The sequence below is a fragment of the Lepidothrix coronata genome, unplaced genomic scaffold, assembly GCF_001604755.1.
Source record: "Lepidothrix coronata isolate B3197 unplaced genomic scaffold, Lepidothrix_coronata-1.0 Scaffold11, whole genome shotgun sequence".
Classification (NCBI taxonomy): Eukaryota; Metazoa; Chordata; class Aves; order Passeriformes; family Pipridae; genus Lepidothrix; species Lepidothrix coronata.
Window position 1 is genome coordinate 7,848,494 of NW_016690191.1, and position 25,287 is coordinate 7,873,780.

Genomic DNA, 25,287 nt, shown 5'->3' on the forward strand with positions numbered 1-25,287 from the left:
GCCTTTAAGATAAACAATGTCCTCTGGCATGAGCAGAGATAATTCTCTCTGTCTCCCAGCCCACCAGCTCAGGTTCCTAAGGCAGACAATTGTTGTGGAGTTCAGCAATTGCTGGAAGATTTGACTATAAAAAATACATTCTGATCTTTTGCCTGTGCTCATGTTAAGTGGGACGCTGTAGTCTGAGCTCTTTCCTCTGGAAAACAGGAGGAGAGGTCATATACAGATAAAATTATTGAAAACAAGCTTCCTTGAAGGGGAAAATATAATGTAAAGAGCCACACTTAGAGCTGACTAGGAAAGATCTTTATTCTTCTTCTCAGCCAATAGCCATAAAATGCATTTCATTCCTTGATAATAACATGACTAGAATACTCAATTACATATACTGAAGAAATTAGAGGTTTTAAAACATTAGCAGTTCAATTCCCTGCTAATAATCTGGAATGTTTGATGCCTTCAGACAGGAAGCCCAAGCTTATGCCTCTTCTATCCTATGCAAGGTGTTCAGAGGTGAAGGCCTCCAGCAGGAGCTCATGGCAAGGATGGCTGGGAAGAAACTGGGACTGGAATATTAAACCCCTGAGTAACAGCCTTTCCGTTCTCACGTCTTACCAGACTTCATAATGTGCTTGACATGACTTTATTGATCAAACAGTGAAGCAAAACCAGCTACTTCTCTGGCATGTCAAGGGGAGAGAAAGACCTGCATAGGGCTGGTTTGATACTTGCATCAAAGCTGAGGTTTGTGACAGGTCATAGAAGGAAGATATGCTGAACTCCGTCTCTATTTTTAGTACAAATCCAAGTTACTCATGACCGGAATAAGAGCATTTGGAGTTATGATAGTATGAGATCAAAGTTGTTTGACTTTGCCAGTCAAGATGCTGACTCAGGGACTTTTTTCACTTCATCAGTTTTCACTTTACCAACGCACAAGAACATCCACAGCCAGCGTGTGATGTTTGGATCACAGGATGGTGCAGTCTGTGTCTCCCTCTTTGAATATCACTAGCTTAAAAAGTTAAAAAGACCCCAATCTCTGTTTTTATGCTCCTGAATCTTTTTTAAGTGTCTGAAGCACAACTTTGAAGGAAAAGAAAGGAAAGGTAGGTAATTGGGTGCCACTGTGATAAACAAGTATCTCAAAATGTCTTGATGTGACAGAAAGCAAAGAATCCAACTAATTACAGATACAAATCAAACACAACACATCCATGCATTATAGACAATTGTTTCCTGGAATAAACTATATTCATTATCAGTTTTTTGTTTTTAACATTTATATGCCTTGAGTTATTAATGCTGTTTTTTTAATTCATGCTGCTCTGTGGAGCAGCCATCTCATGTAAAGCATACTGGCAGATCCTGTGTGGAGCTCTTACAAGTAATTATGCTAAAAAGAAAAAAAAGTTGCCTGAAAGTTTTCCAAAATACTGTTCTTGAGAAATTGAATATGAATTGTCAGACACATTTAGACTCTTTTTTTGTTACTGGTTTCTGAGTCATTTAATGCCTGTCACAATGCTGAGAATTGGTTAATCTGTTCTGATGGCTACTAGAATCCCCCTGGAAAAACCAGATAATTTCGCCTATAATGTTACATTTACAAGGCATAGCGTGTCCATTTTTTCTCAAAGCTCCTACAAATTTCACTGAAAGGCATTAGGTGCTCGCTTCCATCAGTAAAATTGTGACAAGCGACCCGAGAGCCTCCGCTCCCACCGCTCCCCTTCCCTGTCAGGGCTGGAGTGTACAGATGTACAAACTGCAACGAACATCCATTGTCCACAAAACCTTTCGGATTTGGGGTTTATTCTTTATTTTTTCTTCTTCTTTTTTTGTAATGCTTCCTACAGGCAATTCTGTAGAAGAAATCCGTTCTGAGAGAGAAGCTTTTAATTTTTTAGGGAGATTGAGCTCTCGAGGCAGAGCGGGTTCCCCGAGCACCCTATGAAGGCTGCCTGGGGAAGGTGCCGGGCCAGGGGAGGTGCCTGCGATCCCTCAGCGCTATCGTGACACTGTCGTGAGGACGAGCTCGCGGGCGCATGACGTCACTCCGTGGCCGGGCGTTGCTAGGCAACAGCCCTGTCCCACCGCAAGATGGCGCCGCAGAGAGACCCCGCCCCTCTATGAAACAGCCACTGCCATTGGCCGCCTGCTCGGCCAATGAGCTCGCCGGACGCGTTCCCGCGGCCATGCGCGCCTGCTTTCAAACAATCGGCAGGGGCGGGCCCGCGGCGCGCTCCGCCTCCCACCCTCCCGCCCTCCAGCACGGTTGGCCCTCGAGGCTGTCAGTCAACACGGCCGGGCGCGGTTCTGGTCGCCGGTTGGCGCCCGCGGCTGTCAATCATCGCGTCGGGCGCGGGCCGGGTGTGATGCGGAAGCGTGGCCGTGGCTGTGGCGGCCCCGGCGGCGAAGGTGGGTCTGGGAATTGGGCCGCGCTCCGTCGGCCCCGGGGACCCCGCCGGAGGTGCAGCGAGTAACGGCAGCGATGGCCCCGCGCCGCCGCCCTGAGGGGGTTGAGGTGGCGGCGGCTGAGCTCGCCTCGCGCCTCCAGGGCTGCCCCGGCCCGGCCCGGCTCTCCGGGGCTGATCGCGGCTCTCCCGTGCGGCTGCCTCCGCTCCGGAGCTGGGAAGGGCTCCAAGGAAAGGGGAGAGGGCGGGTGGTCGTGTGCGGCTTGTGCGGGGCTGGGGGGCCCTGGTGCCTCAGAGCCCCCTTTGAGGGGTCCCGGGTGTTACAGGGGGTGCACAGACAGGTGCCGGCGTTTAACTCGCAAATTATGCTCCAGTCAAGCTCACTTTATACGAAGTGGAGATTTCAGCAGGTGCTACACCTGTGTGCCCAAAGGAGGATCTTCATCAGGGAGTAAGTTACCCTGCAACCCAATGTGGGCCAGCACTGATAACGCTGCAGCTGAGTGTGAACTCCCTGCTCGGCGTAGAGGAGCCCTCGGGAGTCTCTTCATTAAGCAGTGAAATCTGGAACTGACAGGATACTTTTCAGATTTTCATGGTACTTTTCCATTTTTTCCTCTCGGAGCTATTATCCAAATGCACAAGAAACAGCATACTTTCTGCATTTAATACAAAATATAGTTGTTCTCTAGAAGAAGATGAAGCAAGATGTACCAGGGGACATAACTATCAACATGTATTGAGCTATATATATATTGTGTTTGAAGAAAATAGTGTCTGGCTGTAAGAGAACTTCATTAGTTTAATATGAAAAGCCCAAATAATTGTTTTAAATGCTAAATTCTTAGAAATTTAGTAGGCTTGGGTATACTGAGAAACAAACGTTAAAGTGAATGATACTGATAATGTGCAATGTCTGTTTCAAAAAGGATGTTTTTGCGTGTGTTTGGCTACATAATTAAGGAAGTGAGGGTGGTGCTTTTTGGTTCCTATCCTATTTCACTCACGTGCTGTTTGCCTGTCCTGTGATAGGTTTTGCTGGATACATAGACAACTTGCTGGAAAACAATGTCCCTTGACTTTGATAGTGGAGCTCTACAAACACAACATGAAGATGAAGACTATGACCAAGAAGATTATGCAAGAGAACAAGAGGTGAAAAAGAATAAATAATTAAATCTGAGGGCTTGTGTATTTAGCTTCTTCCTGTTTCTTGTTTTTAAGTGTTTAAAAAGAAAGAAAAATGTTTTGTGTTGTCTTTGGTAAGAGTAAAGAGAGGGCAGACTGTGCCACTCTTATAAAGCATAAAAAGTAAAGAAAATGAGATGCTGCATCTTAAGATCGTATGTAGTGGCTGGAAGGCTTTACTCCTTGCCTATGCAGTAGATCAAATGCAAAAGGCTGGTGTCACCTACATGTCTTATTTCTTGATAGCTTTTTCACTTATTACAAATACTTAGAAAGGAACAATTCTTTCACTTGAAAATTTGACTTGCTTAGAAAAGAATGAGGAGCTATTTCTCAAATTCTGATTATAAATCACATAAGTGTCTGGAAAAATATATTCAAAATTTTGAGATTTCTTTGGAGTTGAAACTTGTTTCTGTTCTTTTTTGTTTCATAAAGCTAGTTGGCAAAACATGTGTTTAACATGAATGTGCATAGTGGTTTTTAGAGGATGGTAAATCACAATCATGTCCCCAGTACACTCCAGGGGAGTGTAGGAAATGTTGAAACAAGTGCTCACAAAAATGTGTTGTAGAACGAGAGCTGTAGAAGTTGGAGAGATGCTCTTGAGAGCACCATAGGGAATCTGATGCCTGTTCCAAAGCTTTCTACCCGGATAAGGAATGCTGTGCTTGTGCAGGAGAATGAATAGTGAAATAACTGTAGGGTTATGACAGTGGGTCAGTGAGACAGTGGATAAATAAGGTTATAAGTTCAGAGTGTTGAGAGGAACATCTTTGCTATACGGAGAGGCTGGGAGACCTGGGACTGTTCAGCCTGGAGAAGAGAAGATTCAGGGACAATCTCATCAATGTGTGTCAACACCTGAAGGGAGACAAAGGAGCCAGGCTCTTTTTAGTGGGGCCCAGTGACAGGACAAGAGGCAAGGGGCACAAAGCAGCCTCTTTGGAACAAGTCAGTGATGATCCTTGTTGGTCATGCACGTTTGAACTGGGGCAGGGTGGGGCTCACAAAGCTACATGTGAATATTTCAGTGGGGTGTGACTTTTAGCCTGGTAAAAGGAGGCTGAAACACAGCTCTGCCGTGTTCCTTGGTGAAGAGCAATCAGAGACTTTGCAATAGTTTAAGTTCTCTGCCACCACAAATCAGGTGGTTCTTGAAAATCGGAGAGATCTTCATGATGGGAGAATACTTTGGCACTAACTTAAGAACTTACCCACATCTGGAGTTCTGTGCTAGCTCACCTGGTAGACTGAGCTCAGTTTAAGTGTTAACTCTCCTGATGAGGTTGTGAACTATGTGTGCACTGCTTTCTCTTGACTTTCAAATTTCTAAAGCAGTGCAAGACCAGCAAAACCTCTGGTGGTCAAGGATCTGCTAGATTCCAAGTGGGGCAAAGGAAAGAGGATCTTCAGTGAATGATATTCACTTTCCTGCTTCCTGGAGCTGAGATATAGTAAATCTAGAGAATACCCTAATGACAGGAAAACTCCTTCTTGCCACTAGTGAATTTCTAGGAAAAAACTTTTGGTGATACTTTGTCCTGTAAACATTTTAAAAAATTATCCTTCTGGCCTATCCTTAGGTCTCAGAGAGCATCTAAAATAGCGTCTGAGAAAACATGGTCTCTTAAAGATAAACCTTTTGTAGATGGTAGTTTTTGTTTTCTGGTTTCTTGTTTGTTTGTTTCAACAAAGAAAACCCAGCAAGGCATGTATCATGGGGCAGCTAATGTTTCTGCTCATGTTAATACATGCTTTGTGAGTTCAGAGAAAAACAGGGTTAGGGTTCAGAAATTGCATGTAAAGTTCTGAATATATTGTGTAGCTCTCAAGGTACCTAATAAAAAAAAGAGAGTGCATAGCTCAGATCTACAAGAAACCCAGTGTGTGGCCCCATATCAAAGCCTCTCTGAAAACTGGTAGAGGTACATTCTGTGTGGGAATCCTTAAAACAAATAAGTTCAGGTGTGTTTTGGTTGTGGTTTTTTTCTTTTTTTCTTTTTTTTTTTTTGTGGCACAACTGTATTTTCTGAATTAGAATTGGTGGTATTTTTCTTTGTTTGTGTCCAGTTTCTTGGTGACTTCACTGAACACATGAGCAGACCACTAATTGTTGCAGTGATGACTTCTTGCACCTAGTAACACTGACTGGCAATTTCTTATCTGGATTTCCATCCAGATTGCTCAGAAAAAGCATGTTTTGAGTGTCCAGTACCTCTCTTGCCTGGGATTTGGAGAGGAGAATACTTGGCATGATTTTTTTTCAGACCATTCTTCACAAGTAGTCTGTCACGGGACAGACTCTTCCTTGGAGAAGAACACCAGGATTTTGTGCAAGTGGCTGTTTGGCCTCTCTCTTTGGACTGAACTTGTATGCATTCTTCTGAAAAGCATATAATGAATGTTGTTTGTTCTGTTTCAGTTGCAACAACTGTTGACAGACCTTCCCCATGATATGCTGGAGGACAGTGGAGACCAGCTCTCCAGCTATTCAGACTGCAGCATTCAGGAGACTGAGCAGCAGTAAGGCATTTGGCACCATGTTTTAATTATTTATGTTGTGGTTTTGAGAACAGAGCAAAATCTCAGTTGATGAGGTGTGTAAAAGCAAGCCAAGTAAAAGGGAAGCTGTAGTGCAGTTTGCAGTAAACTAGATGCCACTTTAAGGAGAGGTGGTTTGCTTTGTTTTTTCCTAAGTTATAAGTAATTTGCTTGTGTTTCTGTAGATCACACGAGCCTGGGAAGCACGATGGGAGGTGGAACGATCATCCATTGATAAGTGATCCTCAAAATGTAAGCTTGCAGGAGCAGTGATGTAATTAGTATGAACTGCTTGTTCATAATAATGTGCTAACTATTGTTTGAATTCGTTAGAGAAATACTTTTCATGTTCTGCTGTTCATTTGATGTGTTTCTAACTTGAGGGCTGGTAACCTCAGAAAAAGGAGGGTGGGGAGAAATCTGAGTTTTGAGAGAGCAATTTTAAACCTCTTATCCGTGTATAGGGCTATGAACAAGGACAAAATATGTACCCTGAACAATTCTTGTGTGACCAGCAAAATGATGACGAGAAGAAACTTTTATATGATGTTAAAGAAGATTACCGTGGCCAGAACGGTCAAGAGGATCCTGATGATGTGTATCTTGGTAGAGATGGGTTTAACTCTCCAAGTTGCTACCAACAGAACAATGTGTATCATCTTCCTGAAAACTTCAGGCCATATACAAGTGGTCATAAACCAGAGTTTAACAATCAGCAAAATAAAATAATAAATTTTCCAGATGCTCCAAAGGAACATCTTAAGGTATGTCAGAAGCTGACATGTTTTTCTATCTCTTGTAAAGTTTTCACAGATCTTTTTTGGTATTAATATTTCTAGATGCTTTCAGTCTCTTACTATCAATTTAAACAGTGATGGGAAGCTTTTGTAGCCTATTTAAAACAATGAAACATTAAATAATTGTATTTTCATATGTTGCCTCCATTGCCTGCTAGAATTCCATGAGGTAGAATGAATGTGATTCACTGAAGTGCTTACATTGAAGTTAACACTTTACCACTTTAGTGTAAGCTTTCATGAAAGATTCTGTCAAGTTTAAATGGTGTGCTGGATTGGAGCCTGAAAATGAAGAGCTACTAGAATTCTTGATGTCAACCTGTAAAATGAAAAATATTTTTCTTGAGCAACGCTACAGGTGTGGTTTTAATTTATTTCTTCTTATCTCTATATTGTCACAACAGCAATTTGTTGCATCCGATGTTGTCAATGGCCAATCACCAGAATCTTACAAAGTGACTTACAAACCATACCAAAATGGCATTCATCAGAATGTTCCAGTAGTCCAAGAAGGAAACAGAAGAAATGAAGTGTTTGAAGATTTGCAACGTGAATTCTTGGCCAATGATGACAGTAAGTGTTTGCTACTTAGACTTGAAATAAACTTGTGTGAAAAGTCCACTGGAAATCAGCAATAGAAAACACGTGGATTTCAGCAGTTTTTCTAGTAAGAAGACAACTAAAAGTATGTTGATGTATATGATCTTTTATATTTAGGAATTGGGTGTTTTTGATCAGGGTTTTTGATTTTCAGGGTATTTGCGTTTCAGGCTGTTAAAAATGTGGTTTTGACTGGTGAGACTGAAAGAAATTATTTCTGATGGCTTCATGTCAAGTCTTGCTGGCACTTTGTCTCTTTTCATAATATTGGAAAATAGTGACTTACTATACCTTAGGAAGCATATTTTCCGTGATGCCACATTGAGCTTTTCTGTCAGGTACACTTCAAATAGCAGAACATTTGTTAAACATCTTGAAAATTTGTAGTGGCCACAAGACAATTCACAGCACATAAACCTTTATCTGGGCTTGCTGTCGGGTTTGAATTGTGTTGGTATTTCCTACTGTTCTTCAGCCATTGCAGCCAGAGCAATTCAGGTGATGTGAATCAAATGTGGGTTAAAAAAATGATGCAACTTTGTGGCCCAGCAATGAATTTAGCACTATAAAAAAAGTGTCTTGGAGCAGGGATGATGATGATGATGATGATGTGCTGTTTGCATGCTATTTGAAATTTGGCAGACTCTTCAGAAAATATGCAGATTCTTCAACTTCAAGTTCTAAATAAAGCAAGAGAAAGACAACTGGAAGAACTTAATGAAAAGCTAGAGAAGAGTGCACAGCAGATTAGGTATTTAAATCATCAGCTTTCGATGGTCAAAGGTAAAATGTTTTGTGCTAATTCTTATATTTTATTCATATCTAGCAACTTTATAATTCTGAAACTTTGATTTAGAAAGTGTCTCTAGGTAGTTATCATGTTTATAAACTTGATTTGGGATTATAGCACCTAACTCACTTCCCCCAAACATTGTTCTAAAGAAAATTCTCTGGATTGGTGCCTGACTGCATAACTGTTTTAACTTTTACTGCATTTTCAGAACCACTGTTGTTTTCCAGAGTCCCCGTGTGTCAGGCATCACAAACATACAGAAAAGAGAAGTTTGCTGAAGTAGTCTGTTAAAACTACAGAAAATTAAAAAAAAATCCCTCAAACCAACACCAGAACACCCAAACTCCAATAGGAGAAGTGTACCTACATGAAAAAATAGATTTGTTTGTGGTGTCTTGTTTAACAAGCCATTTCACAGACTGTACGTAGAGAGAAGCTCTGTGTAGTGGACACTGGTGGTTTCTTAGTCTCCCATTTCTTATAGGAACTGACAAAACCAGTCATGAACTTAAAGAATTAAGAATATAGTTTTTAGAATGCAAAAGGAGCAAAGGAGAGGGAAAACTTCAACTGTCAGCCATTTTGCTGTGTTTTGGCTGTTTCTCCAGAGGACTTGTTTTGTTTCTTCTTTTAAATGATGGCGGATGCCAGGTCCTACTGCTGACAGAATCGGGCTTGTACCTTCAGAACCCTTGTGGAAACAGTACATTGGAGTGCTTCCTGCTACCAGGAGACAGGGGTTGCTGGATGGAAACTAACTGGTTTTGTTCTGTCTTCTGTTGTTGCCCACAGTATGAGACAGAGTGAATGGCTCTGTAGAGCAGATACTGAGCTGTTGTGTTCCATGCAGTGGTTCCGTGGGTGGCTGGCCATATTTCTCACACAGTTGCTATGTCTCTTTATTTAGATGAAAAGGATGGTTTGGCTCTTAGTCTTCATGAGTCTCAGAAACTCTATCAGAATGGAAAAGAACGGGAAATGCATCTTGAAGGTCAAATCAAGGCCCTTGAAACTCAAATCCAGACTCTTACTACCAATGAGGAGCAGGTACTATAAATATTTTCAGACTGTTTATTGTGGAAGACCTTTATTGTTATATGTGTGATGCATTTGCATTAAACAGTAGTGCTCGTTTTTTGGAATGCTGCTCATGATCATTTCAGAAGCTGAATATATAATGAATTAATGGATCCACTGTTGAAAGTAGCTTGTATTAAACCCTGTACATTATCTGAGGACTTTTAGCAACTCTTGCACGAGAAAACCTGAACTGACATACAGAATATTGGAGCAAAAGTAAAACATATGTAACTGGGAGCTACTCTAATACTGTTCCTACAGATGCTGAAGCAATCCAAGGTGGCAGAGGTGGCCATGGAGAGCTTGCAAAAGCAGCTGTTAGAACTTCAGCGATCAGATGCCCTTCAGCGAGCCAGAGAACAACATGAGACTATTGTTTCAGCACTAAAGCAGAAGTATGAAAAGCAAGTACTGTCATTAGAGCAGAAACTTGATACTACAAAATCTGCACTCAGAGAGCAGGTAAGAAATTATTTTAGGATGCTGAGTGTGGTACTGGAGAGGCTGTAGAAATCCCCATGTTTCCTAAACTGCACTTCTTGACCTATAATTCTAATAACTCCTTCTGGAAGCTGCTAAGAAAATGGAAAGTCTCAATATTAGGAAGCCTATGAGATATGTTTTTATAAATATCTCAAGGCAGTTGTGAGTTCAGATTTCATTTTGTACATAGCAGATGCAGAGGAGGCAAGAGTTCGTTGTCTTAGTTGCTCTCCTGAGCTTTTGTTCTGTGCACAGTCTCTTTTTGGAAGAGTACTGCAAGTAACTCTGGGAAAAAAAAGAACTAATTAAAAATTATGTGATATTCTTGTAAGAAAAAACAAGAAAAACTGTTTATTAAACAGTCTTTTGCCAAGATTTGGTCTCAAAGTGATCAAGGATGACTAACCAGTGAACAGTCACTTTATTTTAGAAGTAAGGATTTAAAAGGAGAGAGGGGGGGAAAAGGCTGTCTTTGAGATGGACTTTGATATGGATTGTGTCACATGGTTGTAGAGCATGTCATAAGAATCCATTACACTATTAGACATATTCAAGCAATGTAGTCTAATCAGGCCTTAATTGTCGTCTTATTTCAAATAAAGGAAACAAAATTGAATTTCTGCGATTCTCGTCTCAACATAAATATACATAAAAATAAATGGGATTTACATTTGAAAATGTAACTAGCACTTGCTTCTGAACAAAATGCATTGCTAAATTTTTGTCTATTAGTACCACAACAAAGCTTGCACAACTTTGTCTCTACTGCAAAATATATGGTAGCATATTTGGGTTATTTAAGGAGAGAGTTTTCCTGTTTTTTTGAGAGAAGAGTTAACAAGTATAAAGACAAGGTACTGTGCCTCCCAGGTCTGTGTGGGTAACTAAGTAATGCCATATGAAAGTCTACTTTGTATATCATGTGAAAAAACTACAGTTCCTCTTTTAAAGAGTGCTGGCCCTTGTTAGCTTGGCTTAAGCTCAGTTAAAATAAACTGAGTTAAGCTCAGGCTTAATATAAATAACGTGAAGGTTTGATTTTTCTGCAGTAGACTGACTATATGTGAATAATTACAGGAGATAATCTGATGTGCTGAAAACCAAGTGCTCTAGAAAATATGAAATGGTTCACATCCATGTATGTTTATATGTGAGTACACTTACTGTCTCCTAGTGAAAGCTGAACTTTGATACTGCAAGAAGTGACTTGTCAGCCAAGGATAGCATTTGATCTGTGGTTGATTTAGCTGTTCTCTACCCATTTAGGTGTCAGATTGATTATTTGTCTCCTGTTCTAGATGGCTAGATGTTTGTAATGTGAGTAAAAATGATCTCTCTTTCTAGAAAGAGCTTTGCAAAAATCTAGGAGACCATGTTAAGCAACTTGAAAAAAGGCTGGAAGAAACCAAATGTGAAAAAACAGAAATAATAAATCGACTGACGAGAAGCCTAGAAGAAAGCCAAAAGCAATGTGCAAATTTACTGCAAACAGGTCAGCCTTTCACTCATAGCTTATCTATCCTTGCAGAAATGTCTTTGGTTTTTCTAAGTATGAAATTGCATATCAATGTTCCTATTGAAGTGAAATCAACATTGAAATAAATGTGCACTAGACCATTTCCTCTGCAGTGCCTTAGTCAGATTTAAATAAAGTTTAGTTAAGTCTAGACTGAAATGTAAAAAAACGATCGAAATAAAAGCAAACACCACCTCCAACCCCCAAGCAACAAGATTAAACTCTTTTCCTATATATTTTGTGCTGCATATGTGTAAACTTTGTTTTGTACAAACAACAGCCTTTGGGAACAAGCTGCTTAGTTTTGTGTTAAGGTATTTGACTTGAATTGCCATTCTAAATTCAAATCTTAATGAGAAAAGAATTGTGTTAGGAGCTGGAGGCTGATTCTGGGGAACCTGTATCATTGGACTAGACTGTGAAATATTTTGCCATTTGTGTGTTTGACTTTTGCCTACCTTTACTCATGAAAGTCTTTCTATAGTAATGTCTCTAGTAGCTGTTAGTGAGCTCAAGGAAATAGAAACAGAGTACTCCCTATTGCCAGAATCAACACTGCTATTTTTAACAGAGATCTTTTTGCAGATTGCTTAGTCTTTCTTGCATGTTTACGACTTGGTCTTTCTCTCCTTTCTCTTTCCTGCAACAGGCTCAATGCAGGAGACAAATCAGTTACGGTTTCAGTTGCAACAAGCTCAGTCTGCACACATGATGAGCAATGACATGAACAAGGCTTTGCAGGTTAATTAATTTTATTAAATATTTTACTGTTTTAATTTGATGGGGATGGGCATTGTAGATAAGGGGTTGGTGCTTGAAATACTTTTAATTTGTTGGGGAAACAAGCACATCTCTTTTGACTGCTTCATTTTCCAGTGTTGCATGTTGGACTTCATCCCTGACCCCCCAAGTTAAAACACAGCAAGGCATCTGTATGGGCACACATCTGATCCCCTACATTGGTCTAACCTGCTTTTGGGGGAAAAAAAAAGAATGTAAATTCAGTGTGCTAGGAATTTGGAGATAGTGTATTCTGAAATTTACCTTTTGTCAGCAAAAGGGAATGCTAGAGAGTCTTCTGTAAAATATGAGTGGAAGTCTGTGTTCCCAATTCAATTCATATATTGGATTTAAATCTGCCATTTTGTAAGCTATGAATCCTACTAAGTCCTGGAGCAATAGGCTGTTTTGCCAGCTATGTACTTTTCTGTTGTCATCCATTTTACTATACAAGGGCAGCAGGAAAGCAGAAGTAAGAGCAAAAGAGCAAAAGAAATATGAACTGTGGTAAGAACAATAGGGAATATTTTCTGTTGCTCAGTATATTCTCATTTGTAGTTTTAACATGTGCTTTGCTGGAGGTATCAAAAATGATAGTATAAATAAATGCTAGGTGATTCAACTACATACAGCTATATTTAGAAATAATAGCTCCAAGTATTTGTTTTCTTTGGAAGAATTATCATGGGCCTGATATGTTTTCTTGGAGTCTTTGCTCAGCATAATTTTTTTTCTGACTCTTTCTTTCAGGAAGAATTAATGGAACTGAAGGAAGAAATAGCTTTGTATGAATCTGCTGCCAAGCTTGGAGTATTTTTGAATGATGCAAGTGGAGAGCAGCATATGAACCTGGGTGAATCCTATGTAGATTTGGGAATTAAAAAAACCACTGGGAAGAAACCAAAGTTCTGCAGGTATTGAGTGATTCTTGTAGAAAGAAAATCTAAAATCCTCAAGAAATTATACAAGTGATGTGTAAAAGATGGTCTTACTGGATCAACTACAGGTTTTTGGTAGATACTTGAAATACTGCTTGTATTGCCAGGTAATGTGGGAAACAGAAAACTGAACTAATACCATAAATTGGTTGCCTAATTACGAATTAATAAATCCCTAGATTTTATAGGGACCATGTTACTATTCCTTGAGTTGTATGGATTGTATTCATGGACACCTTTTTTGCTCAGACTCCACATAGTTACTTAAAGCTAAAGTTGTCTTTTACCTTCAGCCAGTTGAGTTGTCTCAAAATACCTCACATGATGTGAGAATGAGTCTTTTGGGGAAACAGCTGAATTAACAAATTCTCTGTAAATTAATTGCAACTTGATAAAAAGCTTTTGTACCCATGTTCTTATTCTTTTTGCTATTGTGTCTTAGACATTTGTATTTCTGGTGGCATTAGTTGCTCTTGTCTTTGCTACAACTACCTTTCAGATAAATGTTTTTTGTCTTTTAAATACTGAACTGGTTATGTCTTCCCTGATAGTGCAATACAGAACAGAGACATGGATAAAGAACTCTCCAAAGATGAAATTATTGTAGAATTAAAAGCTGAGCTGGAACGTTTATTAAACAGTAATAAAATGAAGAGAAACCAGGTTACTCAGTTACAAAATGATCTTAAAGATTGCCAGAAGACACTAGAGGAATACAAACTGAAAGCAGAAAAAGCATCAAAAGAGTCAGAGGTTTGTTCTTTTACACTGTTGTAAAAGTTAAGATATCAGTGGTTTTTGGTGAACAAAACCAGCATTTAAGCTTCTTGTGAGAATGGATCAAAAATTTACCCATAGCTGAGTATCCAGAACGGCTCTTAAGAAAAGTATTGCCACTTGGATGATACCTTGTTTTGTATTGGTTAAGAGGAAAAAGGCTGAATAGCAGAACTTGGGCAGCATATTCATTATTAGGGGAGTTGTGATATCATGACTGTCTTGCTTGATAGCATTTAATGGCCACTCTGCTTTTTTCAGAAGTACATTTCATTGGAGAAAGTAGGTTTTCTTCAGCCAAAAGGACTTGTAATTTCTCAGAGAAAGCTGATAGTACTATTAGTTTATACCAATGGAACATTTCACTGGTTGCCTTCAGAGGGCCTTCACTGTGTAATTTGATCAGCAGGGAATCATCTCCTTGATATTGCATCTCTCTTCACTCCATTACCTCCCTCTATAAGTTGATCAGACCTGTAATATCTGCTTTTGTAATCTATACATTGTGACACGGATGTGGGATAGAATTACAGTGTACTTGAGAGCTGTGCTCTCTGTGGGATGATAGTAGTCATTCATCTTGCAAACACAACATCTCTGAACCTTCATGATACTGAGTTTCAAGGATTCATCCAGAGTAACAGTGATACTGTTATATCTTGCACTGCAATAATTTCTTTCGGTGTGTTTTTTATTTTTTTAAATACAATTTTTATTTAACCACTCTAACTTTTTTAAGCATTAACTTCTAAATCATTTATATCTTGAAAGAGATCCTTATTTTATTTATCTTTAGCCTGTCACAAATCTAACTGATACTTCAGTGGCCAGTCCTTTGGTTTCTGATAATCTAAAGGAAGAAGTTCTGAGACTCAAAAAGGCTAATGAAGCTTTGCTACAGGAAGTTGAGGTAAGAGAGATGCTGCTTATCCCTGCAGAAAAAAACCTCACAAAACTACAGCACAAAAAAACCCTGCCCTGTGCTAAGAGCTCTGATTAGAAAAGGTTCTTATAACCCTTTCTTGTCCAGGCCCATGCTTTGACTATTGAAGAACTGAAGGAAAATGAGGAAAAACTGAAAAGCTTAAATCAAGATCTCTGTTGTCAGATGAGAAAGATGGTTCAAGATTTTGATCATGATAAACAAGAAGCCATTGACAGGTAAGTCTGTTAACTTTGTTTAGTTTAATTAGTGGATTTTTTGCCCGCATGTATAATCTTGTTCCAGCTCTCAGGTACAGGAGGAGGTTTATGTTGGAAAGGTATTTTCTTAAGGAGAAGTTGAACCCCATTTTAAAATGGGGGAAGAAAACTAGATAGTTATTTTCCTTTCTTGAAATTGTAGATGTGAAAGAACTTACCAGCAACATCATGAAGATACAAAGGCACATTTTGAGAAAGACCTGATGGAGAGGTTTGCTGTGGAGAAGCAGCAGCTTATTCAGATCTATGAAGAGACAATCTCACAGTTAAAGTAAGGCTTACCATTTTTTCCACTTTTACTGAAACCTGCACGTTTCCTGTCTGGCCTTCAGTGATAGTGACACTTATTTTAAAATTGGCTTGCTGTCCTGTCAATGTAAAGTCCAATTGATAATAAATAATCTGTCCTGTGAAGGGCTAATATAGAGGAGCTGAACAAAGAGATGACTGCAGTGAAGGAATGTTACATTGGAGTCTGTGGGGAGAAGGACACCTTGGAAGCTACTTTAAGGAAGAAGTTTGAACAAGAGCAGCAGTTGAAGGAAGAAAAGGTACAAATGGAAACACCTATAAACCATATAATCTAACCAACCTCTGATATAACATCTTAAAACATCTCCTTTTGACAGGCGAATCTCTTGTTTAGGTATCATCAGTAAGATCAGGGCACAGGCTCTAGAGAGTTACATGTTTCATGCATTCTCATCATTTTGTACCAGAGCAGTTGCTATGCCTTGGAGAATGCTTCATGTATTTTTTATTTTTGGTCTAGCTCAAGAAACAGGTAGTAGAAGAAAAAGAAGTCTCTGTTAAACTTCTGAGGAGTGAGTTTGAAGACAAACACAACAAGGCAATGATAGCAGCAAAGAGGAAGTGGCTGGAAGAACAAGAACAGCAGGTTGAAGAGAAAGTTGCATTAGCTAAAGTTCACTGGGAGAAGGAAGAAAAAGAGGTATGGAACTCAGATCAGGGAATTTCAATTTTTTTGTTGTTGTTTATGTTCAGAAACAGAACTTGTATGTAGATTTATGTGCTGTTATTCTGCCATTTGAAGTGGCTATTTAGGATCTGTCATTTTAAGAGCCTCGGAAGAAGTCATTAAGTACTATACATTTAAGATTTTGATTTAAAAAACCCTAGATCTTGTAAACTAACAAGCAGAATATCCTGAATGTCACAGCTGGTAATATGTTAGAGTTTTCCACCCTCATCCTTGGAGAGTGGTTACACATTCTATTGTTTAATTCAATTATCAGAAGTCCTTTGTGTCTCCTATCCCATAGAAGAAAGCTGTGATGAGTCACCAGACTCTCTTCTTTCTGTGCATGGTTTTGTTCTTCTCCTGTTAGGGAAGATTATTGGTGTAAACAGTTTTGTTTGTTAAACACCAGTGAAATTCTATTTATTTGGACATGGTGGGGGAGATTTTCTTAAAAAATGTTTTTTTCCTTAGAATAAAGAACAAGTCTTTGCAAAAATAGAAAGAGAATGGCAAAGTAGGCTGGAAGAAATGAGAAGAACTGTAGTTGAATGTAATGACTGCAGCTGCCAAACTGACCAAGTAACAGCTGTGGATGACGTTCCAGCTAAAGAGTTAGAAGGGACTGTTGAAGACCAGAGGCTGCAGATCCAGAAGGCTCAGAGAGAAAATACGGCCTCTGAAGAGGCCTTAAAAGAATTTGAATTAGAACTGGAAAATAAATACTGTAAAAATCTTGCCAGCCAGGTAACAAATAATTGTTCTGTCTGCCTGGAGCCTGTGAAACTTCTGTGTGCAACTAAGTCACCTAAAAAAAAGAAATTGGTCTCTCCCACTAACTTCCTCTTAAGCTCAGTAGTTGATATTTGCTATATTAGAAGTACAGTTTTAAAAAAGTTCTGAACAAGCTGTAGCATGTTGCTTGTTTTTCGTACTGTTGAACAAGTTTTACAGGAATTTTGAGCAGAACTGAGCAACACTGACTTAGATTTTAAATAACTTTGTTAAAAATAAATTTTATATTCATAATTCTTGCATCAAGAAATGCATCAGATGCTGCTGGTCCAATTATTTTAATTTCTGTAAACAAAGGCAATTCAAACTGAAGTCTCTTCTTGCACTGTTACACGAAACTAATAATAAAAATGTGTTCAGTGGTGGTGACTGAAGTAGGTTTCTTGTCTGTTTAAAGGTAGATGCAGCTTTAACCCAAGCTCGTGCCAAGTGGCTGCAAGAATTAACAGACCTCAAAGAGTACAAACTAAATCTAAAGATAGAACAAGAAAAATGGGAAAAAGAACACCAAGAGACCACAGCAAAGCAGGTAGCCCAAAATATTTGTGTACTGATAAACAGTTCAGTCTTCCAAATCCCATATGTTACTGAGGAATGAATGTAGACACAGGCAGGAAATCATTAAGGAAAGATGTTTCTTGTGCACTCTGGTCCATATCCATTTTTTTGCCTATAAAGGTTTAATTTTTATTAAATAACTTGAAAATATCTCCAATAGATTGATAATGACTCAGAGTTATATTTTGTGTATCTGTAAATGTGTGTATATATTTACAATGACTGTTATGTATTTGCCAGTTAGCCCTAGTTCTCTCAGCTGCTGAGGAGAAATGGAAGAAGGAACATGAGAGTACAGAGAGATCTGGACCAAGAGTGAAAGAACTTGAAGAAAAGATAATTTCTCTCAGGAAGGAATTGGAGCTAAAGAAAGAAGAAATCCCTGCAGCCATCAAAGCAGAACTAGCAAAGGCCCGTGCACAGTGGAACAAAGAAAAGCAAGAGGAAATCCTGCAGATACAAGAGCAAAATGAGAGAGACTACAGATCCTTCTTGGATGATCACAGAAACAGGATTAAAGAGGTACTTGCAACAGCAAGGGAGGATCTTGCAAAGCAGAAGAATGATCTCTCCATTCAGAAAGAAGCAGAAATAAAGATGTTACTAGACCAAAAGCAGCAAGAATGGGAGGCTCAGGAAGCCAAGAGACTGCAGGATGAAGTTAATCGCTATGAGGAGAAGACTCTGGTTGAGCTTGAGTATCTGTTGAGTGAACTTCATGAAGAACTAGTCAAGTGCACAGATAGTCAGCATTCTTTGAAGGACAAGTGTTTTGACTCTCATGTTCAATTAAACAGTCAGTGCAAAGACAAACTGAAGGCCTGCTTACAGAAGGCCTATAGGACCACAGTTTGCACAATTCTGGAAAAGAAAGAGCGAGAATGGAAAGAGGTAATATTTCTGTAAACTGTAACTGCCAATCAGAGAAGGGATTTGACAAGTCACTTGGGCCTGTTTTCTCCTAACGTGGAATATCCATGTAATCCTGAGAGAAAGAAATTCAACATTTGTGTTCACTGATAAACAGGAGTCCTTTAGAAGTCAAAGAAGGCTAAATCTACTATTAGCAAGTGAAAAGGGAAAGGATAAGTGTAGCTTTGATGTCTTTAATCTTTCAAGAAGAGAAGAACAAGTTAGGAGTGTCATTTATGCAGAGACTCATAAGTTAAGATGAATCCACCCTCTTAAGTTTGGGAGCCTGTTGAAGGCTCCTTGTGACCTCTTAGATGGGCTGTAATGACAGAACTGTCCTCGGATTTTTGCATAGCTGCAAAATCCAGTTTTTAGTGGTGATTGGATAGTGATTGGATAGATCATGTTTTATGCCTTTTTTCCCCTTCTTCTTATGCAAATAAGGATGGAAACAGTAAATCCTTTTTTTGTAGTTGGTCAGTTTGTCAGTTATTCAGTTCTGTCTTGGGAATTATAGTCTTGCTTAATTTTATTGTGGCTCTAGGAAATCCATTTCAGCATGCCTGCCCAAATGAGGAAGGATGTCCCACCCTTTTCTAGAGGAGTTTGGGGCTAAGTCAGATTCTGTCAAAAAGCATTTGTTTCTGTTGTTTTAGCAGATTACTCTTCTTGCAATACTTATGCTTGTAGTAAGTTTTTTTTTTTTATGGGGAGCATCCTACCGGAAATGCCATTGCTTCCCAGCATTTAAGAGCTGGGAAATTATCCAAGAATAGGACAGAGAAAATGTCTTGTTTCTCAAGACAAGGTGGGATGAGGGAAAATAACTATGTAGTGATTTCTCATGGCAATTACACCATTTTTTTTAGTGACAGTGTATTTCTGTTCAGAAAGTGGGCCTTTAATGTTTTCTTGTCACAAGTCATATTCACAATGGTAAAGAGAATAGGAAGCTTTTTTCTTAAGTCTGGTACATCTTCTGTAATGGATATGAATGTGTCCTGGTAAACTGTTTAATATGCCTTTGGATCTCAAAACCTTGACTGGCTTGAACCACTTTATCTAGTGAAGTCTCTGTAATTTCTTAGTAATGTCTTCTCTCTTTTTAAAAAGCAGGTTAACTTCAATTACTCAAAGGCACAGTATAATTCTTCAATGTTAAGAGCTACTCACATTTCCAGATAAATACTCAAGGTATTCATGTGCTGCTGTTGCAGTGATGTACACTAAGTAAACTTCTATATCATAGAATAGTTATTTTCCTCACAACTTGAGCTGCAACCTACAGTTCTATTGCAGGTTTAAAGTACCTGTTTTAAAATGAGTAAAGCCACTTGGTGGCCAGGAGTGGTTGTTTTTAAGCATAACATACTGCTTACCTACTTTAAGATGGAGTGGAACACTTTTTACTATGTGTTGGGTTTTCAGAAAGTGTTTTTCAATTGCAGAAGTATGAAGAGTTAGTGACTAATGCAAATAAAGAATCATACCCTTACCTGCAACACGGTGCAGGAGACACTGGGGACACGGCCAGAACTCCTTTGTGCAGTGTTGGACACCAAGCAGAAGCACAAAGGAGATTAAGAAGACGGACACCCTTGCAGGAAACTGGAACAGAGAAAGGTATTTGCTTTGATCTTAATCTGGCAAATTGTGTATTATCAAATTAAGCTTATTAATAGCAGTCTTTAATAGTCAATGGCCTATTGATGACCCCAATGCAAAGTTAGTTAATTAGTGAATATTATTATTAGCTCATATACAAGCCAGTGTTGATCATGGCGAGCAGGGTCTAAACTGTCTCATAAATGAGTAATGCAAAATCAGAGCTTCAAAGATTGAATTATATTACTTGCTCTTGACATTAACCAAGACAAGGAATTCTGCATTCATGTGAAAGGTATTATTGTGTCAAGAATTATATTTCACCTGGCATGGTAGTCTGTAGTCTTTTCTGGTTCTTTTGATCAAGAATGTAGTTGAAAAAATGTGAATCCTCAGGTGATATTTCTCTCTTTCCCCCCTTCCTTCTTCTCTTACTGTCCTCCCCAGTATATACTTTAGTACTGTAGCTCTTCCTAAAGCTGGCACATGTACTGTGGCAAAGCTGGAGACAGTGTAGATGGGAAAAGCTTCATGGGAGGGACAGAAATCTCCTTGGGGCTTTCTGTTTAGTTTGAGTTCTTACACAACTGAAAAACATAAAGCAAGAAAACCCAAGAGAGTCTTTGGCTTTATGCCTGTAGTGTGGCTTGGATTCCTTTAACACCAAAATAACAAACCATCTATTAACACAGAACAATACAAGCACTGCAGTGCTCCTGTCTCTAGAGCGCCCTGTCCTGGCTGTGGAGAGCAGCCGTCGCTCTCCTGGAAGGAGCCCAGTCTTTGTGTATTCCTTAACTAGACTCAGATGCGTATGAGGCTTTCCAGCTGGGACAGTTTCCTTCAGCTGACTTCAAAAGACCCTGCTTGGCTGTTGGTTAAAAAAAAATAAGTAAAAAATTCAAAAACATTCAACCTACAAGTCTCATTGCTGACTGAAGAACTCAAACTGATGGGAGTGCTTTGAGGCTGTGAGGGCTTTATGAGCAGATAGATGCTGCTGGACCTTCTGTAACAGGGTTCCAGCATCTTGTGATTTGTTTAACTGGACTAAAGTGTTAAGTTGTCCAGCAAGAGGAGGACTAAGTAGAGGACTGGAAAGATGTTGGGCTTGATTCTTTTCTTTTTGGTCCCCTGTTGATGTATAATTTTTAGCAGTTACTGTTGCAAGTGAGAAATGTACAAAAAGGAGTCTTGGGTCTCAGGAAGATTTTTGCTGTGAACACTGCTGCCAGGAGCTTGAAAAAAGGGAGGCCATGTGCCAGGACTTGAAAAGAGAGCTGGAGATGGCCCACAAACATCTTCAGCTTGCTGTGAAGCAACATGAGACTAAGTCAGAGCATATCCAAGGTTAGGATGGTTAGTCACCTAAAGACAGCCTTGATTCTCTTGTCTGTTGCATTGCACACTTTTGAGTGAATACTGGCTTTTGATTATTAGCCTTAAACCAAAAAAACCCTGCATCAAACCAACAAAACCAAACAAGCTTTATCTTCTATCTCTCCACCTCAAAGGCGGCACAATTGCTAACCTACAAATTAATACTCTTTTCCAATGTTTATCAAGACAAACCTTGTTATTTTTTTTATCCAGTCTGTTCTCTTCACATACACTTGGTATCTCAGAAGTTTTGCCTCCAGCATAGTGTTAGTAATGGCATATGAAGACTTTAAGTTTATTTAATTACCATATGAGATGCCTTTTGTATTCAGACTTCATTGAAGTGCATTGGGATGGATTCCTGTCTGCTTGTTACTGCAACAGCTGTATGTGCTGATGATGCTCTGTGACATTGAGCTCTTATACCAGAGAGAGCAGTTTATGTAATAACTTCTGTTGAACTCCAGTTTAGAGAAGTGCAGTGAATTATGGTTCACCTCCTTTTTTTTTTTAATAGAAAATGAGAAGGCTCTAATTACAGAAGACTCTGAGATGAAGACTACATTGAATGACCAGGGGTTACCACCAAGGTATTTTAAAAAAGCTAAACAAGACGATTTTTTTTTTTGTAAGATGTGAGTTGCTTTTTTTATGCAGTGTGACTTATATGCATTTCAGGACACTGTCAAAGGGAGGCGTCTCAAAACCTTGTGCATCCTCTGACTCTGTGAAAGGTCTGGAAGAAATGCGTGCTCACTACATCAAAGCTGTGAGCAAGATTAAGTGTAAGTACTGAAGTCTTAGCTAAAAAGTTAGTGGAGGAATATAATTTACCTTGTTGTTTCCTCCTTCAGCCAGCTTGGACAAGAATCTGACAGCCGAATCACATGAGAAGTAAATTTTTCCTTCTTACTAGACTGAATGGGAGAAATGGAATTGTTGCCATAATATTTGACATGGAATTGTTGCCATAATATTTGACATATCATTGCAATGAGTGAAGCCTTGTTATGCCATCCTTGCTTTGTTGCACTGAATTATGGCTTTTAAAGTGTATTTTGAAACTGATCTTGTTTCTCCAGATAAAAAAAATCTACCTGACCTGCAGTTTGTCCTGAGAGAGAATCTGCTTTTCTCTCTTGCTGTATCTTGCCTTCTGGCTTAATCAGAAACCTTCTAGCTGAGGAGAGAGAATTAAATGTAGCACCAGCTCTTACTTGAGTACAGCAGGTCCCCAAATTCCAACTGCACTGCCTCTGAAGAATTTCTAGACCAATATTTTACCAGCCAACATTCCTCCCAAATCCCTATGCCTAGTGTTTTCTATTCTTTCTTAAGATGCAGAATCAGACCAGACAACTGAATTCCTTTGTGATGCATCATATTAACCTGCTGTGATCTGCACTGGTGTTTATCCAGTAGGCAGCAAGGATTTGGGTGGAATGTTGGCAGGTAAATCCATGCCCTTGCTGACTTGTTTCAGATCTGCTAGACAATCCCAGTTTGTGGTGTTGGCCTTTTTCCCCACTCTGGGGGAAAACTGGTACTCATGAAGTGTGTTTGTAGGCGATATGCTTTGTTACATCCGTGAAAGCAAGGAACGAGCTGCCGAGATGATTAAAGTGGAGGTTCTGAGAGAGCGCCAAGAGACAGCACGGAAAATGCGCAAATACTATTTGACATGTCTTCAACAGCTCCTGACTGACAACGGGAAACATGAAGGGTGAGTTCAAATCCATTTGGAAGTTACTGTTGGCTTTGCAAGAGATGTGTAGATGTTAGTCAGGTGTTTGTCCACCTTGGAGCAAACAGTGCCCAACCTGAAGTCTTGCCAGTCTGTGCACACTGGCATGGGGTCACTGCTGAGCTGCCTGGCACACTGTCTCTTCAGAATTTGCTGACTCTCAGTAACATTACCTTGAAGTAAAATGCAGAGTTGAAAAAGAATTACCCTAAAACTTGGTCTTTTTTTTTCCCCGTGTTCTGCACTTCTTGACAGAGCTGAAAAGAAAATAATAAATGCTGCCAGCAAACTGGCTACAATGGCTAAGGGACTTGAAACACCTCTTCGACACATTCCCCAGGGCAAATCGACCCGCTCAGGTATTCTACAGTTGTTCTCTTCTTGATATTGATTTCACACACATAGTAATGAAAGTCAGATGCAGATGGAAAGTGAAGTACAATTTATTTATAAGCTAGCTAATGTTGTAAATATAAGCTGCTTATTTTGACAACGCTTATGATTCTCTATTAAAAACAAACAAAAACGTTACCTTCAATTAATCTACTTCCTTCCTTCCTCTTCCAGCTCTGCATTTAGTTTCTGAGCCTGGAGCTGAGTGCTCCAAAAGAGATCGTGTGCTTCGGATCAGGTCAAACCATATGGAAAGCAAATCATGTGGTGAAAGCAGTACTGAGACAGCCAGTGATAAAGTTGTCCAGAAGCGTGTGCCACGTGACTTGAGACAGCAGTTTGATGCAACACAGACCGTAACTCAACATATGCTTCGTGAAACAGTGACTGCGGGTGTTCAGAATAATTCTAAAAGTCTGGATGGTGCTTCTAGAGGTGCTCTACCAGAGTTTTATCCAAATGAAGATGGAAGAAGAGAAAAATATGGCCCTATTGTAAATGTAGACAAAGGACCTTTGCATGCTGCGAGTAATACAGCGCATCAGAATGCTCCTCCATCTGCTCGTCAGGGAACATTAGAACATATGCAGGAACCCAGAGTTACAAATGGCCACACCAGCTCTGGGCCAGCTCATCACATGCTTAAGGGCAAGAATGGAAGAACAGTCTCAAAAGAGGATAAATATATCCAATCATGTGGAAAATGGAAAACTAAGTCTAAGAGAACTCAGGAATTTAATTTTAAAGACACTCCAGGAAGAGATGAAGGAAGCAGCAGTGAATGGAGTTCTGGGAATGGAAGCCTGTATCTGGATTGTGGTGATTTGCCTCTCTTGTATCCTCAACAAAAAGCCAGTAGTAATGTTCAAGCACAGACTGTATATTGTGAAGAGTTTCCTCACATCAGGTCATCTTCCCCTGCAGATGAAAACGTTACTTCTTGGAGAGACATTTCTAGTGGCAATGGCAAGTTTCTCAGCACATAAAGCAGCACAAAACTTTACAATAGAGACCAGCAGATAACAAACACAGAGCATGCTTCAATCCTCAACTCTGACAAATCAAATTCTGCTGTCCCACAACCCAAAGCATCATCAGATTCAGATGGAGGAAAATGCTGCAACAAATGCTTGGAGAAAAATGGTGTGGGATCCCAAGTCTCATCAGCAAGATAATGATTTTTAATAGTCCACTTTCTAACTTGAACTGATACCATAAATTCCTTGTTTGAAGGAAAAGAAGATTAACTTGATGTTTAAATAAAAGTGTGAGAATTGAGGAAAATCTGTTCTACTGTGTCCATTTCATGATCTTGAATGTTACGTGAACAAATTTTATCAAGTTACTTGAAATATTAATACAGACTTTTGTTTACCTTTGTAATAACACTTTCATAGTTGTTTATAGTGTATTATACACAAATTTATTAAACAGAATCTATTTTTATATTCAGTTTAGCTTGCAGTGCAGTGTTTATCTAAAACAAAGCTACTGTAACTTGTGGTAATTTTATTAATGGTTATCAAAATTCCTTCAAAGCGTAATGAGAGATGTTTTGGGATTTGTTTGAAGTCAGTATTTTAATTGAGTTTTCCATTCTGAAGGACCCCCTGTAAGCCTTTGTTTGTGTTCCCACAATGAAAGCAAAAATACTTGCATTTTTTCATTAAATTAGTATAACAAACCACATTTCAAATATTCTTCCCTTTGGAAGCAAAAAATAGCTTAAATTGGGCAGAAGAAAAGTACCAGTTAGAATGACCACGTTTTGCAGGTGTTTCTTCAACAGCAGCGTTTATCAGGGT

At 39.3% G+C, this 25,287-nt stretch overlaps 1 protein-coding gene across 4 annotated transcripts; it reads left to right on the forward strand.

Moving 5' to 3' along the window:
* The first annotated feature begins 541 nt into the window (after positions 1-541).
* On the forward strand, positions 542-25,038 carry CEP152 (centrosomal protein 152). 4 transcript variants are annotated; one of them, XM_017805254.1, is made up of 27 exons: positions 543-2,421; positions 3,450-3,572; positions 6,031-6,131; positions 6,335-6,401; positions 6,614-6,913; positions 7,351-7,519; positions 8,189-8,329; positions 9,247-9,386; positions 9,681-9,881; positions 11,247-11,394; positions 12,068-12,159; positions 12,949-13,112; positions 13,688-13,889; positions 14,710-14,823; positions 14,944-15,074; positions 15,259-15,387; positions 15,532-15,667; positions 15,889-16,068; positions 16,570-16,842; positions 17,288-17,419; positions 17,689-18,339; positions 19,809-19,983; positions 21,863-21,935; positions 22,024-22,130; positions 22,912-23,068; positions 23,345-23,448; positions 23,657-25,037. In XM_017805254.1, the coding sequence occupies exons 2-27, from the start codon at positions 3,486-3,488 to the stop codon at positions 24,466-24,468; spliced, it is 4,986 nt and encodes a 1,661-aa protein (XP_017660743.1). In that variant the 5' UTR covers positions 543-2,421; positions 3,450-3,485; the 3' UTR covers positions 24,469-25,037. The 4 variants fall into 4 exon arrangements, with proteins under 4 accessions (XP_017660744.1, XP_017660743.1, XP_017660745.1 ...); XM_017805255.1 differs by lacking the exon at positions 17,288-17,419 and having other exon boundaries at positions 542-2,421; positions 23,657-25,038; XM_017805256.1 differs by lacking the exon at positions 16,570-16,842.
* Positions 25,039-25,287: the final 249 nt, after the last annotated feature.

What these genes read in the sequence shown, in the direction of transcription:
- CEP152 (XM_017805254.1), top strand. Translation starts at nt 3,486, where the DNA reads ATGTCCCTTGACTTTGATAGTGGAGCTCTACAAACACAACATGAAGAT. An exon ending in ATTCTTGGCCAATGATGACA is followed by an intron (nt 7,520 to 8,188) that starts GTAAGTGTTTGC and finishes GAAATTTGGCAG; the next exon opens with ACTCTTCAGAAAATATGCAG. An exon ending in AAGAAACCAAAGTTCTGCAG is followed by an intron (nt 13,113 to 13,687) that starts GTATTGAGTGAT and finishes CTTCCCTGATAG; the next exon opens with TGCAATACAGAACAGAGACA.